Source organism: Lutra lutra, chromosome 9 (genome assembly GCF_902655055.1).
Source record: "Lutra lutra chromosome 9, mLutLut1.2, whole genome shotgun sequence".
Taxonomy (NCBI): domain Eukaryota; kingdom Metazoa; phylum Chordata; class Mammalia; order Carnivora; family Mustelidae; genus Lutra; species Lutra lutra.
The window spans coordinates 143,869,041-143,886,303 of NC_062286.1; the positions used below are offsets into that span (position 1 = coordinate 143,869,041).

The 17,263-nt window shown below is 62.5% G+C and overlaps 2 protein-coding genes and 1 long non-coding RNA gene across 3 annotated transcripts in view; 2 read left to right on the forward strand and 1 right to left on the reverse strand.

The window, feature by feature from the left end:
- PRPF6 (pre-mRNA processing factor 6) overlaps positions 1-11,800 on the forward strand; it is a 39,228-nt gene extending 27,428 nt beyond the window's left edge. Inside the window, exons 13-21 of the mRNA XM_047744179.1 lie at positions 1,839-1,960; positions 3,611-3,749; positions 5,423-5,542; positions 5,868-6,044; positions 6,616-6,749; positions 7,492-7,583; positions 8,737-8,851; positions 10,846-10,972; positions 11,518-11,800. Of these exons, the coding sequence (XP_047600135.1) occupies positions 1,839-1,960; positions 3,611-3,749; positions 5,423-5,542; positions 5,868-6,044; positions 6,616-6,749; positions 7,492-7,583; positions 8,737-8,851; positions 10,846-10,972; positions 11,518-11,670 (1,179 nt within the window). The 3' untranslated portion in view covers positions 11,671-11,800. The remainder of the gene's footprint in view (positions 1-1,838; positions 1,961-3,610; positions 3,750-5,422; positions 5,543-5,867; positions 6,045-6,615; positions 6,750-7,491; positions 7,584-8,736; positions 8,852-10,845; positions 10,973-11,517) is intronic.
- Positions 1-13,072, reverse strand: part of LOC125108413 (uncharacterized) — a 26,243-nt gene extending 13,171 nt beyond the window's left edge. Inside the window, exon 1 of the long non-coding RNA XR_007129897.1 lies at positions 13,062-13,072. This is a non-coding gene — a long non-coding RNA (uncharacterized LOC125108413). The remainder of the gene's footprint in view (positions 1-13,061) is intronic.
- Positions 11,937-16,464, forward strand: C9H20orf204 (chromosome 9 C20orf204 homolog). The gene is made up of 3 exons (XM_047744180.1): positions 11,937-15,778; positions 15,877-16,029; positions 16,209-16,464. The coding sequence occupies exons 1-3, from the start codon at positions 15,257-15,259 to the stop codon at positions 16,344-16,346; spliced, it is 813 nt and encodes a 270-aa protein (XP_047600136.1). The 5' UTR covers positions 11,937-15,256; the 3' UTR covers positions 16,347-16,464.
- Positions 16,465-17,263: the final 799 nt, after the last annotated feature.

Below are 17,263 nucleotides of genomic sequence, written 5' to 3' on the forward strand. Positions count from 1 at the left end.
GGAGTCCGGGGCGGGGGGCATCGCCCTGCGGATGACGGACTGTGAGAGCAGAAGCCCACGAGCCACTGCAGACTGCTCTTTGTTGGCTCTTGCTTGTGTCCCGGAGCGAGCACAGCTGTCACAGGGCCGCGGGCTTCTGCAGGGAGAGTGGAGTCTCTGTGCTTCCAAGCTCTGAGCGTTTTCCTGGTACTCCGCCCCTTGGGGACTGGCCCAGGTCACCCACACCCAAGACCCTGGGCAGGCTGTCACGTGATCCTGGCGGCTGGGCTAACTGCCCTCAGGATCTTGGTCAGAAGCCACAGGGAGGGGTACAGACCGGTCTGTGTGGGGGTCTGCCCCTCACTTTTCCAGACGCTGCTGGTCAGGACGTGCCCGAGACAGGGCCCTTCCTGGTTTCCTTGGTGGCTGAGTCAGATTGAGGCCATGTGGCCAAGGAGGAACCCGGTCTGAACAAGGAGGTCTTAGCTGCGTCCCTGCTCTTTGAGTCCTCCACACCCGTTTCCACGCTGGTGGTCTTTGAGCAGCAGGAGGCCTGCTCGCGGCTCTCTGTGAGGACGCGGCTGTCCGTCTGGGAGGTGGCCTCGGGGGCTGCCTGTCTGGGTCTGTCTGTGCCATTCTGATGATCACTGTTGCAAAACTTTGTTTCTGACGTGCTTCCTAGTGGCTTTTCACTTACCTCAAGATACAAAACCCCTTTCGGTACAAAGGTGCTTCCTGCGTGTGCAGCGTGTGGGAGAGCCGCGTGCCGGCCTGTCTCCTGTGTGAGGCTCCGTGACCCCCAGCTGTCACCCTGTCCCAGCGAGTGTCCCTGGGTTGTGACCATCTAGAAACGTGATCACCACAGATAGTGCCTGGTTCGTGTGTTGCTGGATGCTTACCAGGGAGTAAAGTCATTCTTGAGTGACACGTGTTTATGGTAGGTCTGTTTGAGTGGATGGGTTTGTTCTTTTTTAAGCTGCGTTTTTTTAAAAAAAAAAAAAAGATTTTGTTTACTTATTTGACAGAACCACAGTGAGATTGGGAACACAAGCAGGGGGAGTGGGAGAGGGAGAAGCAGGCTTCCTGCTGAGCCAGGCAGCCCGACGTGGGGCTCACCATTAGGCCCTGAGCTGAAGGCAGTTGCTTAACCCACTGAGCCCCCCAGGTGCCCCATGTTGCATTTTTTATTGTGTTAAAATACACATGTCCTGGGACGCCTGGGTGGCTCAGTCAGACATCTGCCTTTGGCTCAGGTCCTGATCCCAGGGTCCTGTGATCAAGTCCTACATCGGGCTCCCTGCTCAGGGGCGAGCCTGCTTCTCCCACTCCCTCTGTCCCCGCACCCCACTCATTTGCTCTTTCTCCCAAAGAGATAAACAAAATCTTTTAAAAAAAAAAGTACGCCTCCCCTCAGAGTTGCCCTTCCAGCCCCCTGGCCGCGTGTGGCTCGGGGGCTCCAGAGGGCTGTGCAAGCAGCCGGAACCCGCCGCCACCCGTACTGCTGTACGTGGGCGCTTGCTCTCGCCTCTGTGCTTGCCTGTGTTTCACAAGTTGCTAAGGAGCGCATCTTGTATCGTGGAAGCTCTGTGCTACACCTCGCTTTGGCGGAGGAGCCCGTGTGTGTGGTCTGTGGTCACGCAGCCGGCCTCCCTCACTGGCGGCTGGTGCTCCCGTCCCCCCGCAGCGGCTCCCGCAGCGGCCCTGGGTGTTTCCCGTGCCCGTCCTCCCGGGGCGTCCTTCTCCCCGACCGGGTTTCTCGTTGGTCCTCCCGTTGCGTGACTTCGATCAGATGCCGTCGGGCCTCCTGCTCGGACGCCTGTGCTGGGCTGGCCACTCTCACGCCCGTCTCTCCGCCCTAGTGTGTGGCCCACAACGCGCTGGAGTGCGCCCGTGCCATCTACGCCTACGCCCTGCAGGTGTTCCCCAGCAAGAAGAGCGTGTGGCTGCGGGCTGCGTACTTCGAGAAGAACCACGGCACCAGGTATGCGGTGGGGCCCTCCACCCCTGCGCACACACGGAGCTTCTGACCCCGGCTGGGGCAGAGCTGAACGTAACCCTCATGTCCCCACAGTCGGGTGAGGGCCTCCCTCTGCGATCCGGTTCTCTGTGGTGAGGGTTGGAGGCTTCTGCGGCCCTGGAGGCTGGGAGAGACCTGTCTTTGTGGCCACCTCTGCGATAGGGTCCTCACTGCTCTGTAGCTGAGAGTCTGAGCCACCGAGGGTGTCTCTCCACGGCCGTGCCTGCAGCTGAGCTGGCGGGTGCCTGGCGGCCAAGGGGTGCCTAGGACAAGGCGGGGGCCCGAAGCCCCATGTCTGCGCCAGCACCGGCTCCGGCAGTGTGGGCGGCATGGCGTCTGCGCCCAGGCAGGCATGGTTTTCATTTAAAGCTGTGCTGACTGGGGGTTTGGGCTTGTTTTGTGCTCTGAGGAGGTCCTTGACAGTTTTCTCTAATTGTATTCTTTAATTGAAAAAAGCTTTGGGTCCGCCTTATTGGCCGTAGCTGCTGATTAAATTTAGGTGTTGCAATTTCTGGTGTTCAGCGGTGCCTCTCTGGGGCACCAGGCCCCTGTTGCATGTGCACCCTCTGCCCTCTGCAGCTCTTCCCTGAGCTCGGGTGCCTCGAGGCGGCAGGCTTTGCTGACTTCTGCAGGCTTCTGCTGGGAGCCCACCGAGGCCCCGTTTTTTTCCTTTCCGGGCGTTGCCGAATCTCAGTCTGCTCAGGGTGTCTGTCCCTGGGGTGTCGCTGAGGCGCCTGTCTCCTCCCCACTCGCACCATCTGGTTTGGTGTTGGGGAATTAACTCGTTTGGGGATGCGTTGAGATGACTGCTGGCTCACCCCTGTGCAAGTTCACCTGGGACACGCCAGGTCCGAGCAGGGCCTCTCCTGGCCCTGTGGTCTGTGGATGTGTGCCTCCCCGGCACTGCTCCCCTTGGTCCTGGGCTCAGGGCACTTCCCTCGCCGCCCCTGGCACCCTTCCCATCCGGTTGACTCGGAACGGAATGGCGCGAGGAGGCGGGGCGCTCCCAGTCTGCGGTCCCGCTTCTGGTGTTATCTGGGAAGCACGGTGTCCTCCCGAGGGCTTCACTCCACACAGAGCGAGTCCGTCATCTTGCCGTCGAGGCCCCAGCGGCCACCAGTGCCGGCGCTGCAGCAAAGGGCCGGTGGCTGTGTGAGCGCCGGGGGCTTCGTACCAGGTAGCCGGGCTGGAGTCGTCTCGCTCAGCAGTGACCGAAGTAACTGCTTTCCGGTCAGTTTCTTTAGATGCCGAAGAGAGGGTTCGGGGTTATAATCTTTATCGGCGGATCTGTGGTTACAGATGAAAAGAGGTCTCCTGTCACCCGGACCGTGAAGTCATCATTCCCTCAGGACACCCAACCATAAAAGGGCCCCCGAGAATTCCCTCCATCGGGCTTTGCCCTGTAACAATGCCTTGCTTTGTAGCACCCTCTTCAGTTGTTGCTTTGAGAACCTTTATGGAGAGAAAAGATTTCCCCACACTCTCCCCATTGTAAAACCTGGTGAATCATTGACAGCACCGAACTTTGGAGCAGTAACTCTCTTCTCAGCACCCCCGCTGAGGCTGTGAGTGCCCCGCGTGCCCTGGCGGTGACCGTGGCCCCCTGTCTTCCAGGGAGTCCCTGGAGGCGCTGCTGCAGAGGGCTGTGGCCCATTGCCCCAAAGCGGAGGTGCTGTGGCTTATGGGCGCCAAGTCCAAGTGGCTGGCAGGGGATGTACCCGCGGCGAGGAGCATCCTGGCTCTGGCCTTCCAGGTGGGTTGGGGCGCCAGCTGGGCCTCAGGGGGTGTGTGCACTTGAACCCCGACCCAGGGCCTGTCGGGGACTGAGGGCTCCAGAGTGCACGTGACCCAAAGCCCTCCCCCTGCTCATTAATGGGAGCTGGCCTAAGAGAGGGGATGTGTATGGTCAGGATGCACCCAACTTGGGGTGCTCTACAGGCAGGTGGGGTCCCAGGGCTCCCAAGAGTGGGAGAACGGCCAGCGGGTGGACCTGCCTCTTGGTCATGGCTGCTCACTGGAACCACAGGCTACATGTTCCAGAACGTAGAACATAGGGCCAACAGGCGGCATTCCCCAGGTGAGTGGAGCATTCACCAGAGACCACCGTTCCCCCACAGAAGAGCACAGTGATAATCTCTTTCCTGTGTGGAAATGCGATTGTGGGTCCCTACACTCTGCCCACGGGCCACTGGGTGCAGCCAGGCCCCTCGGGCGGGTGGAGCTGCGCCCAGACAGCTGTGCCCGGCCGGGCCCGTGGCGGCTAAGGGCATGAGCTCGGAGTCAGCAGTTTGCAGCGCACCAAAGTCCCTGAAGTTCTCACTCCAGGAGAGTTACGGTTCAGTGTTCTGGTAGTTTGAGGAAGTGTGTGACACAGCAATCCCACACTTCTGTCGCTCACTCGGTGCTCACAGCTTGCGTTTTTTTTTTTTTTTAAAGATTTTATTTATGTATTTGACAGAGATCACAAGCAGGCAGAGAGGCAGGCAGAGAGAGAGGAGGAGGAAGCAGGCTCCCCGCTGAGCAGAGAGCCCGATGCGGGGCTCGATCCCAGGACCCTGGGATCACGACCTGAGCCGAAGGCAGCGGCTTAACCCACTGAGCCACCCAGGCGCCCCTACAGCTTGCGTTTTTATAAACTGCTGAGTCCAGCATGAATGTCCATTTGTTGTTGCAACCCTGACGAGCGTGAGAATGACATTTGTCCTTCCTTGAGTAAAGGCCACAAGAGGGGACTGGCCTGTGTCTGGCCTTTGGCTTTCTGCTGTCCTTTGGAGGACAGCTACGTGTTGAGGACGCTGCTCCTGTCTGGCTTAAAGCTTCTCCTGCCTTCTGCCTGGATGCTGCTGCTTGTCCCCAACACCCCTCTCTGGGTGGCTCCCCTTTCCCTGCTGGTCACCCTGGGGCTGCCTGCCGGGTCTGTGATGCAGCCAGGCAAGTGTGGCTGGTGGGTGGCTGTGCTTTCTGGAGGCCGTGAGGACCCCACTCCTGGGTCTGCTGGATTCTGCATGTGGCCCAGTCCTAGCCCGTGGGAGCCATCCACACCGTCTGTGATCCCTGGGCATCCTTCCTTCCTGCTCCCCTGGACACACTGAGATGGCCAGTGCCTTGTCACCAGGCTTGGGAGAGGGGTAGGTGTGGCAGATGCACACCGGTGGTTTCGAGAGGCCCCTGGGAAAATGGCTCTGCCACTGTCAGTGTTGTTGCCTGGGCGCCTGGAAAGTGGGCTGGCTTGTTTTCAGGTAGGTCAGCATTCTTGGGCCAGGCCCGACTTTGTCATCTGTTAGCCCTGGAGACGGTTGGCTCAGACCGTCCTGCAACAGAGAGCGAGGCCCAGCCCATGCCCAGGCTGGCTGCTCTTGATTAAGTGTGACTTAGCCCTGCCCCTGTGTTCGGGTCCCTCCTGACACTGCTGCCCTCTCCCTCCAGGCCAACCCCAACAGCGAGGAGATCTGGCTGGCCGCCGTGAAGCTGGAGTCTGAGAACAACGAGTATGAACGAGCCCGGCGTCTGCTGGCCAAGGCGCGGAGCAGTGCGCCCACTGCCCGGGTGAGTGGGCCGCCTGGACCCCCCGGGGTCCCCGGGGCCTGTGGCTTCAGGAAGGTGTGAGGTGGCCACCGAGGCCACGGTACTGTAGTCTCAATGGTTCACTCTTGACTTTGAGATACGACGCAGGGCACGGGAAGCCGCTCACAAAGGTCTGTGGGGCACGGCGGGGCAGATGGCGTCTGAGGGGAGCTGTGGCGTGAAGCCAGGGTCATCCCGGTGGGGGCGCCTGGCCTGGCCGGGCCCAGCGTGAGAGGTGACCGTGCCGTCCAGACACGTGCGGTGGGTGCGGGAACGGGGGCCGTCTGACGGCAGGCCTGCCGCGCAGGTGTTCATGAAGTCCGTGAAGCTGGAGTGGGTGCTGGGGAACCTCGCGGCGGCCCAGGAGCTGTGTGAGGAGGCTCTGAAGCACTATGAGGACTTCCCCAAGCTGTGGATGATGAAGGGGCAGATCGAGGAGCAGGAGGAGCTGCCGGAGAAGGCTCGGGAGGCCTATGGGCAGGGGGTGAGCCTGGGGGCTGGGGAGGTCCACGGCCAGGGTGTGAGCCTGGGGGCTGGGGAGGTCCACGGCCAGGGTGTGAGCCTGGGGGCTCGGGAGGCCTACGGCCAGGGGGTGAGCCTGGGGGCTCGGGAGGTCCACGGCCAGGGGGTGAGCCTGGGGCTTGGGCTGCCACTCAGAGCTGGCCCTTGCAGACAGCACACCGGGCTCCAGGGTGTCATTCGTCTCCCCTGGTATGGGAATGGGAGCCCCGGGGGTCAGTGACTTGCTTGGGCCCCAGCTGTGAGAGTGGTAGCAGGGCGAGACCTGGTACCCTCACTCAGGCCTGTGCTTCTCCTTCTGTGAAACTTGTGCCCAGCATGCAGCGAAGCGTGGGCCGTGTGTACACTCCCCATATGCACGCGTGCACATGCCCCGGCAGTGCACTAAAAGCCCCACACCCAGGCATGAAATGGGCAGGTCTCTGTGGACGTAGGCGCCCCCCCAACCCATCCCAGCCTGAGGGGCTGGCCACAGCTCTCACAACCCCTCCCTGACACCCGCCGAGCTCACTCCTGCTTGTCTCTGTTGTCTGTAGTTGAAGAAATGTCCGCACTCCACTCCTCTGTGGCTCCTGCTTTCTCGGCTGGAGGAGAAAGTTGGGCAGCTGACCCGAGCTCGGGCCATCCTGGAGAAGTCGCGCCTGAAGAACCCAAAGAACCCAGGCCTGTGGTGCGTCCTTGCAGCCCCACCCCCTCCGATGGGCCATCGGCCCACAGTTACTCCCGCAGTCACATGCGCTGCAGCGTTTCCGGCTCGGGCCCAGGGGAAGGGGGGCAGGCGCTGGCCGTGAGGAGGCTCAGTTCCTGCCTTGGGAGGGCTCGGCCTGGACTCTCAGATGGGCCTGTAGAGAGTTGGGTGCTCTGGCAGAAGGTGCCCAGGGGAGCCAGGAGCTAATGATGGGGGAGCCGGCTGGATAAGGCCAGGGAGGTAGACCCCACAGAAGAGGGGATGTGTAGACGAGGCTTTAAGGAGCGAACAGGAGGTCAGGTGAGGATGACCTTCGGCTGTCGGGAACTGCTTGCGGAGCGGGCTTGTGTAGGGCTCATAATGTCAGGGCCGGGGCCTGGTGGTTCCCAAAGGAGACCCCAGAAAGATGGGCAGGTCCTGGACGCCGCTGATGTGGTGCTCCCCATCCCGGCGGCGATGGCATGCCAGCCGGCCCTCCTCAGCACGTGTTTCCTCGCACCGGCATGTTGTCGGGCTCCCAGGCCTTGGCCGTGGTGGCAGTCGCGAGGGGCCCTCATGGGTGGGAGGCGGGCACCAGTGTCTCATTTCTCTGGCGGGAGAGCTCCACCTGGCTGGGCTGGGAGCTCCAGCCCCGGGGCGTCCCAGGAACTTTGGGACTGCGGCTGGGCTTGTCCTCGGGCTGCGCATGCGGGTGCCGGACCATCTCTGTGGCCCCGTTCCTCAGGTTGGAGTCCGTCAGGCTGGAGTACCGTGCGGGGCTGAAGAACATCGCCAACACGCTCATGGCCAAGGCGCTGCAGGAGTGCCCCAGCTCCGGTAAGCGGCCCCCTGGCTCCCGGGCTGGCCCAGCGGCGGCATTTCCTGGGGGGCAGGGTTCAGGTTCAGACGTGCTCGTGAAGTGTGTCCTCGGTCAGAGTGCCGGCTCTCCTCGGTCTTGCAGATGCCCGATCGCTGTCGCCCGTGCTCGGCAGGGGAACTTTGACTTCCTGGTCTGAAGCGCCCCCATTGCTTTTTCTTCTGAAACCGAATTTCCATTATCTCACCCTGCATCTAAATGTACCTGTAGCATGAACACATTTGGAGTTAAAAAAAAAAAAAAAAAAGATACTAAAAATCATCTGTAGGGCCCCTGGCTCGGTCAGTTTAGCATCCGACTCCTGATCTCGGGTTGTGAGTTCAAGCCCTACAGCGGGTACAGAGGTTACTCAAAAGTAATAAAAAAAACCTCCTGCAAGTCTGCTACTGAGAAATTGCTGGTTTTAGCTTATTTGTGTTACGGTAGTGTGTGTTACTGTACACGGTGGAAGTTCTTTTATGTTTAGTGTTGTGCCTTGTTTTAAAGCTGAAAGTTTTGTTTTAAGATTTTATTTGTTTTAAGATTTGAGACCGTGAGAGGCAGAGAGAGCACAAGCAGGAGGGCGGGCCGGAAGCAGAGGGAGAAGCAGACTCCTGAAGTTGGGGCTCAGTCCCAGGATCTTGAGATCATGACCTGAGCTGAAGACAGATGCTTAACTGACTGAGCCACCCCAATCTTCAAGAAAGTGAACTTTTTAGTGGCTTCATAAAATGTACCCACGTGGATATACCAGAAGTATACCACTCTCCCATTGGTCAGTTTGAGTCTTTACTAGCATTTCTGCTCGTTTTGTCGTGGCAAACCCCCGGATGTGGAATTACAGAGTTGGCAGGAGTGAACCTCACAGTTTTGGGGCTCGTCCAAAGCAGTCACTGCCAGAGAGTTGTCCGGCCTGTGCCCTCAGGGCTGCTGTGCGGCAGGCGGGTAGGGAAGCCTCTGTGGCTCTCTCTAGGCAGGCCCCGTGGGCAGACGTGGGAGGTCCTAGCCGCAGTCTGAGGACACCCCGGGTTAGGGTCTTAGCCAGCCCCTCTTGGGGTAGCCTGCTCGTGGACCGGTCGCTTCTGACAGCAGAGGCAGGGTCCGAGTGGTGGTGTCCTTGTGTCTGAATTGCAGGTGTCCTGTGGTCTGAAGCCATCTTTCTTGAGGCAAGGCCCCAGAGGAAGACCAAGAGCGTCGATGCCCTGAAGAAGTGTGAGCACGACCCCCACGTCCTCCTGGCTGTGGCCAAGTGAGTGGGGGGTTCCTCGTGGGGTTGCTGACCCTTGGGACCTGATGGAACCTCTTAGAGTCCTTGGCCACCAGAGCTCCATGATAAAGCACTTTTGCTTTGACCTAGAGCAGCCCCGTCTGTAGGCAGAGGCCGTGCCGCCCCGTGCTAACCCGATGGCCGAGGCCGGCCCTGACCACGAACGGGCAGCTTCCTCTGGTCCCGGCCCTCCTTCCTTCCATCCTGATCCTTCTGACAGGAGTGGCACTTTTAAAGTGGCACTTCACGCCTGCACGTGTCCTGCGTTGTAGGAGACAAACCCGCTCACGTTGGTCCACACAGAATTGAAGTAATAAACAGAGCAAGGGGCTCTGGGTGGGTTTTCTGGGCGGGAGAAAGCAGAGAGCTTCACCTTGGTGACCTCGAGGTCCAGGGTCTGTCAGGCCCAGTCACCCTGCCTGGTGCTGCAGAGATGCGTGGGCTGGAGACCGTCGTTCCTCCAGGGCGCCAGAGCCTGAGAGCAAGAGGAGGTCAGCCAGTGACCCCACGCCATCAGCTCGAGTGTCCAGGGCTGGGTCAGGAGCGTCCTGGGGAGCCATGTGGTGTGCAGGGCAGAGCCATTGGAAGATCCAGTGACATTGTGGCTGGTGCGTGGGGGGCCAGAGAGCCGGGTGGGGGTTGGGTGTGTTCAGAGGAGGCTGGGAGGTGACCTGTTGGTTTGAGGTGGACGGTCATCAGGAAGAGCCTTGACTGGGCTCCCGGGACTGCTGCTCAGGTCTCACCTCAGGGAGGCAGCACGTGTGGCCCCGGCACTATCAAGTGCTGCCGTCGCCCAGAGCCAGAGTCTGGCCTATCCCCGGGGGATACGCGGGCCCCACTCCCTCAGGTCCTGCAGGGCATGTCGCCAGCCGCTGTGAGGCTGAGGGCACCGCGTGTGGAGGCTTCCCACCCACCGGCTCCTGAGGCCCAGCCTGAGCCCGCTGGGGACCCCTCCCTCCTGCCCGTGCTTCCGCCTCCAGGGGTGACTGTTCTGCATGACTCCCTGATAGGGCGGCCATAAACCCTCGTAAAAGGCTTTGCAAAGTAAATAAGTCACTCCCTGCGGTTCCGTGTACCTGCTATCAGGGTTTGTGCTCTTTAAGGCATAGTTTATCTAACACCAAGCGATTAAGAATACCACAAGGCTTAAAAAACTATCAAGCTATCAGGGCGCAGAGTCACTCCGTGGTAACTGAGGCCGGTCCAGGCCGCGGCGGGACCGCGGGCTGGCAGTGCGCGCTGCTGTGGCGCCTGTGGCTACGGGGCCGGAGGTGCTCGAGGAACAGCCCCCTGGAGCTCCGGGCGGTCAGAGGGTCACCCCTCCTGCCTCCTGCCGGCACTGGCGTGTTGGGAGGTCGCTCATGGGTCCTTGGTTTGGTTTCTCAACTTCCTCGCTCATGGCTTCTAGCATGGGCGTGGTCTTCGGATGTCTGCGTCTGCTGCGGGTTCAGGTACCTGGGGCTGACCCGAGGCCCGTCTTGCCACGTGGGCTGGGTCCTGCTGGAGGCGGCCAGGGGTGGGCAGAATGACCCAGAAGGTGTCCATTGACTTCACTTTCTCTGATCAAAGTCTTAATTTAGGTTTTTGTCAGGTTTACGTTGATCCTCTAGTGTTTCATCCAGAGGAAGGTAATGACTTACAGGAACCCAACTTCTCGTGTGTGGGTTTTTTAAGAAGTAGCTGTTTAGACCCTTGAAGGACGATTGAAGGTTAGTGACCTGGAGCGACCCCCAGGGAGCCAGGCGCCATTCCTCGGCCCTCCTGTTGGGAGCCTGGGGGCTCGCCAGGGAGAGGGGCAGAGTCTGCTGGCCACCGCTGGCACTGGGCTCACCATCCGCCTCTCACACGGGCAAGCTGCAGCCAGAGGAGACCAGGGCTGGGCCGTGCCCCGGCCCTCTGTGGCTTATACTGGCCAGCACCGCTCAGGCACCCAGACGGCACCACTTACGGGTCCCCGCACCGGTGCTTCCGGACAGGCTGTTCTGGAGTGAGCGGAAGATCACCAAGGCCAGGGAGTGGTTCCACCGCACGGTTAAGATCGACTCGGACCTGGGGGACGCTTGGGCCTTCTTCTACAAGTTTGAGCTGCAGCACGGCACAGAGGTGAGGCGCCGCACACGGTGGCCAGCGACTGGGGTGTGGCTGCACAGTACCAATGGGGGTGGTGTTCAGGCCCTAAAGATTCACCTCGTGCCCCAGCGAGTTTTGTCCTACACATGAGCCCAGGGGCAGCGTGCAGGGAAGCCGAGGCAGCAGCCGCTCGTCCCCGCCGCCCGCAGCACCAAACATTGTCAAAGTTGTGCTCGTGGGGGTGGGGGATAGCCAGGCTGTCCTGGGGTCCCCACGGGAGGTGGGAGCTGTGCCACGTGGCATCTGGGCAGCGCCTTGTGCAGAGAAGGCAGGCTCGGGGCACTCGGGCGCGGCACAGACGTGGGCTGGACTTGGCTCCGCACGTGTGTACTGAAATCAGCTCTGGGGAGGGTCCGTGTGGTGGGGCTTGCCCCATGGTGGAGGGACCATCTTGACGAACACACCGAAAAGACTGCTCTGCCCCCTTGCCAGCCAGGCCCGGGCCTGTGGAGCTGGGTGAGCGTGGTGGCCCGAGCAGGGGACTCGCCTGACTCACATGCCCGCTGGTCCCTGCCCAGGAGCAGCGAGAGGAGGTGAGGAGGCGCTGTGAGAACGCCGAGCCCCGGCACGGGGAGCTGTGGTGCGCTGTGTCCAAGGACATCGCCAACTGGCAGAGGAAGATTGGGGAGATCCTCGTGCTGGTGGCGGCCCACATCAGGAACACCTTCTGATGGTCTGTCCAGGCTCTGTGGCCGCGGCCCTTGGGGCAGCACGTGCAGGAGCACGAAGTGGTAGGAGGGTGGAAGGGGCCCTGAGCTGTCTGTCCTGCTCTTTAATTAAAAGTTTTCCAGGTAGTGTGTCCGGGTTGGTGCCCTGTGGGTTTTCTCCGCGCCGCCTCCCCCCATGAGCAGACTCAGGTCTGCGACCCCAGTCAGCTCACTGAGGTTCCTGTTTTCACGGGGGCCACTTGCAGACAGCCTCTGTACCTCAGAGGAAGCTGTGTGCCTCCCTGGGAGAAGGGGCTGGGCAGGTCACGTCCTGGGAGCAGCTGGGACAGGCTCTCCTTTGTCCCCTTTGGGTGGGGGGCCCCTGCAGGTCTGCCCGCCCGGGTAGGTAACTTTCCTAAGCAATGCAGACACCAGGCCCCACTTCCTAACATGCCTTCCACAGTGTGTTGCCAAGGGGTAACTGTGAGGCCCCTCGGGTGTGTGCTGAAGGGAAATGTGACCAGGAAGCGATTTTCTCACATTTGCATGGATAAGTTTTTGCTGATTTATAATCAGCAGTTTTGCTCTGAAGCACTTATAACTGCGCACATCTCTGGGTTGAAAGATGCATGACCTGGGAGGCTTAGCGTGTTCTCACTGCGAGTGCTGTGTGAGGACAAAGGCCTTGCTCGGGCTCTGGACACAACCAGCGGATTCTCTTAGAAGGGTGCAGACATGTGGCCAGAGGCTGTGGGTTGCCGGGAGGCCGTGGGCCGGGGAGAGATGCTGGTTGTTCGTACAGGGCGGAGGAGAGTAGCGGGCAGCTGCTCCCCCATGTTCATGAGAGAAGATTGCAGAGCAGCCCCTGGGTGACATGGATGAGGGGTTCTGTGGTGGGGCTCAGTCACTGACCCATGGCTCAGCCCCTCCCCGGGTGGCCCGGGTTGGGGAGCACTTGCCTTGACATTGCTCTTGAGGCACAGGCACCTTTGCCTGGAGAGCGCAGGCCCTGCTGGGTCCACCTCTGACGTGCTGGGAGCCCACGGACGCCACCAGCCCAGAGTGGGCGGCAGACCACCCGTGTGGCCTGGGTCTCCCTCATAGACTGTGTGGGTAGGGAGACGCCTCCTCTTCTTCTCACCCCGAGGAGGGCCAGGCCTGAGAAGCAGTGCGGGGAGGCTCACAGGGTCTTCATGGAGACTGAGGTGTCTCCTTCGATCTCCTGGAGGAGGCGAGGGGGATCCTGCCTGTTACATTGAAGACGGGGTCCTGAAGCTTTGGAGACCTTGAAGACCAGCCAGTTCCTACACAGACATAGAAACCAGGGCCCTGGCAGAAACAGTGACTCAGCCATGGTCGCAGGGGTGGCTGGCACCCTTCTGTGCCCTGAGATGGACGTGGCTTCTCCCCCACACCCCTCTGAGCTCGCTGTCAGGGAGGCCTTCTGCAGAGCCCTCGGAAAGTTCCATTGCGTCTGGACCATCCAGTGTGAATGTCATCTTCTCCTTCGGAAGGAGTCATCTTTTCCTTCTTCTCCTTCGTTTGCTCTGAAGTGCTGAGACCGCTTTCCTCCCTGGGAAAAGAACAGACCCTGGGTTTCCTGTAGCTGACGCTTCTTCAGTCCGGCTCAGGGCACACTGGCCTCTGGAGGCTGCCCTTGTTCTGCGGTGTGGGCTGGAGGGATGACCAGCTGGGCACTGCCAGGCAGGGGTATGGCGGCCCAGCTCCAGGAGAACCTTTTATGGCAAGCGGCCACGACTGCCCCCAGCAGAAGACCCCCTCAGCCCAGGAGGGCTGAGCGGCAGGAGGAGCCTGGGACGTCCCACACCTGGGACCTGCGGGGGCCGGTGTCTGTGACGGAGCTTGGGGCTTAGGTCCAGCTCCCCTCGTTCTGCCGGCAACCAGGTTCCCAGAAGAGGCAGCACCTACTGACCGCTGAGGAAGGCCCCCGTGGAGGGGTGCACAGGCCCTTGGCCTGTTCTGGCTGCCCTCCCCCCCCCCCCGCCCCCCCGCAGCTGGGCCCTGCCCTGCCCACCAGACACCCCACCGCTGCCTCAGCTGAGCGTATCTTGCTGGGGCTGATGGCTTAGTCCAAGACCCACTGGGTGGGAAGAGAGCCCGCAGCTGCTGGGCTCCAGGGTCAGGTTAATTGAAGAAGCAATTGGATAGGAGGTGGGGAGAGGGAGGGGGTAGGGCTGGGATCCTGGGGCCTCCCTCCCGCTCCCTCCCTCCTTTGCTCAGAGGAGCCAACTTCAAAAGCCTTGTCTGCCTGCCGCCAGCCCGCCCTGCCGCAGCCTGTCCTGGGAAGCCCTGCTGGCCAGGCTTGGAGCAGGAGGCCCTGGAGCGGCAGCCACACTCCCTACCTGAGGACCCAGGATCATGTGGCAGGCCCACCGCCGGGAGTGAGGGAGGGCCTCGCCCTGAGAGGCCCATGGTGAGCCACGCTGGGCAGCTGAGGGACTCACCCACGGCCCACGGCCGCGCTGCGGAGGGTTAGGGAGTGAGTGCAGCCTGAGGGAGGCTCTGTGACCTTCTGTGCCCTACTGGGAAATCCCCCTTGGTTCCGGTCACCTCGGCCTGCCAGACCTGGACCTGGGTGCTCTTGCCTGTTGTTCCCAGCAGGGGCAGGGGATGTGGGGAAGGATGGAGTCTCCTGGCCCCCCAGGTCAGCCTCCTGGTGCCAGGGCTGCCCTGTCCTTCCTGGCTGGGCTGGGAGGTGGCCAGCCTGCCCCACGTGGCTCTCCATTCAGCACCCACAGCTCTGGCTTTGGCTGGACCTCTGACCTGCTGGGCATGTCTGAGGGCAGCTTGGAGGAGGGGCCCCAACAGATCGGGTCTGCTTCTCCTGCCAGTGCCGCCCCCCGGGGCTCTGTGCGGATGGGGTGCTGCTCAGTCAGGCTCACCCCTGGGCCAGGAAGCGGAGTCGAGTTCTGCGTCTCGCTGGCTTCACAGGATTAATTTTCCAGTGGCTGTTGGACTCTTGCCTGGGGGCCTAAGGGTGGGTGTGTGGCCCCGGGTTTGGGAACTAGCTGCTCTCTGTGTTTGGTGCTTGGGGTTCTGGGTGGGGGTGGGCTTCTCCCCGAGCCAGGCCCTTCTGGACGGGGAGGCCTGGAGAAGGAGTGATGGGGCCACAATGCGGCCCCTTCCTCCCTTGCCTCTGGGGGTTTCCCCAAGCCTTCCCCTCCCAAAGGGGTGTGGCCTTGAGCGATGAGCCCTCAGCCCTGTCCTGGTTGGGCTGCAGGTGCAGGGGTACCCCGTTTCCCATGGCTGTGAGAGCTGGTTGTGACAGCTCTCTTGGTGAGGAGTGGGAGTAGGTCAGTTCTGCCCCTGCTCTGGGGACCCACAAGTGAGCCGTGTTCTGGGGAGCAGGGGCTGCTCATCTGGAGGAGAGCCTGGCTCTGCTGGGGGTTGTGTTGGGAAGTGTGGGGATGAGTTCAGGCATGGCCCAGGGAGAGGCTGTCCCTAAACCGAGGTCAGCCCTGCCCCGCAGCCTTCCAGGCTCTCGGCCCCGTGCTCCTGCCTATGGAGCCCCTGTCCCCTCCTGGCTCAGTGGGCCTGCCTTCCCAGCCCCCCACCCCGTGCCCATATCATCCACCCCACAGATCTCTGCATGAGGGCTGAGCTGTCTGGTTTGCAGGCCCACTGTCTGTCTGTCCTGCTAGATCCATGCCTAGGCCTGAATGGCACAGCGACAGCTCCATTGTGTACCAGCTCCGAGACCCCCCTGGATGGTTGTCTTGGGGGACTGTCCAAAGCAAATTGCCTGAAGGGTGGCCAGAGAGGAGGCCCCCTGCACAGGCCTGGGCACCCCACCCTGACGCCGAGTCCCTTCCAGGTGCCTCCTAAGCCTGCGCTCTGGGCAGTCCTGCTGGCTCTGCTGGGAATGGCGCCAGGCCAGTCTGGGCTCCGCACCTGCAGCGTCCCTGATGTGCTCCGCCACTATCGCGCCGTCATCTTTGAGGACCTGCAGGCAGCTGTGAGGCAGGCTGGGCCAGGGGCAGAGTGGCCTGGGCCAGGGGCAGAGTGGCCGGGGCCAGGCTCCCCACGCCTCCGTTTCATTCACAAAAACCTGACTGGAGCTGCGGGCCCTGCATGGCGGGGGCTGGGGGGAGCTGTCTGCAGTGCCCAGAAGGTACGGAGTCCACGCCCCCACCCCTGCCCTCTGGTTCCCTCTGGGGGCCTCCCCACAGGACTCTCCCCAGCCCCCACTTTCCTCCCTCCCTTCCCCAGGAGCACGGTATCCTACTGTCTATCGCGTCCCTGGGTCGGACCCTGCGCAGGGTGGTGGCCCGGGGCCGCCGCGGGGCCCTGGAGAAGGCAGCGTGGACCGTCGCCTTGCGCACCGAGGCGGTGATGCGGCGCCACTGCGGGATGCTGAGCCAGGTGCGCGGGCCCACAGCCGGGTCCTTCCCCTTCCACGGGCGCCCCCCCTCACCACCGCGCCTCCCGTGGCCCCGCGGGGGCACCGTCTGGGAGCTCCAGGGGCCAGACGAGAGCCTGGGGGTGGGGGTGGGGGGACGGCGGGGACCGTGGGCGCGCGCTGACCGTCCCGTCCCCGACAGCGGAGCCGGCGGCCCAAGACGCGCCCTCCCCGGAGTCGCAGCGGCCGGAGGCGGCTCCTCGTGCGCGCCCTGGACGCCGTCGCCACCTGCTGGGAGAAACTCTTCGCGCTGCGGGCGGCGGCCTCCGGGGGTCCCTAGCGCGCGTCCTGCGCGGGCCCAGGAGCAGCCGGCGGGGCCACGGGGCCTGGGCTCGAGCTTCGTTTGGGGCCGAGCGCGGTCCCTCCCTCTGGTTGGCCCCGTGCGGGGTCCCGGCCCCTCCCGCGCTCCTCCGAGGGCCCGAGACCTGGAGATGATGCTCCGGGCGCCAGGCCAGGACTCAATAAACTGCTGGTGCTGCGCTCTGGTCGTCTTCCCTTCGCCCGCCGGCGGTGGGGCCGGCCGCCCCCGCATCTGCGACCGCGCGGGGAGTGGGCGCTGGGGGCCTCGCGGCACTCGCCGGCGGAGCCAGCCCGCGCCCCGCACCTGCGCGAGGACGGCGGCGCTGCGCTCCCGGCCTTGGGCAGCAGGGGGCGGTCGGGACGCCGCGGTGGGACTCCCCTTCCGGGCGGTCCGGGGGTGGGGGTGGGGGGGCTCTAGCGGGCCCTGAAATGTCCGGTATCCGTCCTGCTCCGCTCTGGAGTGGGGGAAGGGGTGGACACGGAGGGGAAGAGAGGGCCGAGCTTTGTGAATTCGGAGCAAAACAACCGGATAAAGGAAACGGGCCTGAAGGGAAGCCAGAGTCGCTGGCCCTGGCTGCAAGTGGGGCCAGGCCGTTTCCTGCGGCCCCGGGAGGGGCGGCCACGGCCCCCCTCTGGACCCGGACAGGCTGGTCAGGGATCCAGTCCTGCACTCTGGGACCCTATGTTTGCTTGGCAGGGTGCGGGGCTGATCCTGGACTCCCCAAGCCACAGCCGCAGAGACCTGGGTGTCCACGGCCCCCTCCCCAGTCCCACCAGATGGGGAGGGAGAGATGGTCAGGTAGAGAGAGCCCCTGGCCAAGGAGGACGCCTGGTGGACCCAACACCCGTCGCACTCTTCTGTGGAAGGTGGACGGACCCAGCAGGCAGCAGAGCAGG

Excerpts from the sequence above, each read along its gene's own strand:
- C9H20orf204 (XM_047744180.1), top strand. The coding sequence starts at position 15,257 with ATGAGGGCTGAGCTGTCTGGTTTGCAGGCCCACTGTCTGTCTGTCCTG. Across the intron at positions 15,779-15,876 it reads CTGTCTGCAGTGCCCAGAAG|GAGCACGGTATCCTACTGTC; the intron begins GTACGGAGTCCA and ends TCCCTTCCCCAG. Across the intron at positions 16,030-16,208 it reads ACTGCGGGATGCTGAGCCAG|CGGAGCCGGCGGCCCAAGAC; the intron begins GTGCGCGGGCCC and ends CGTCCCCGACAG.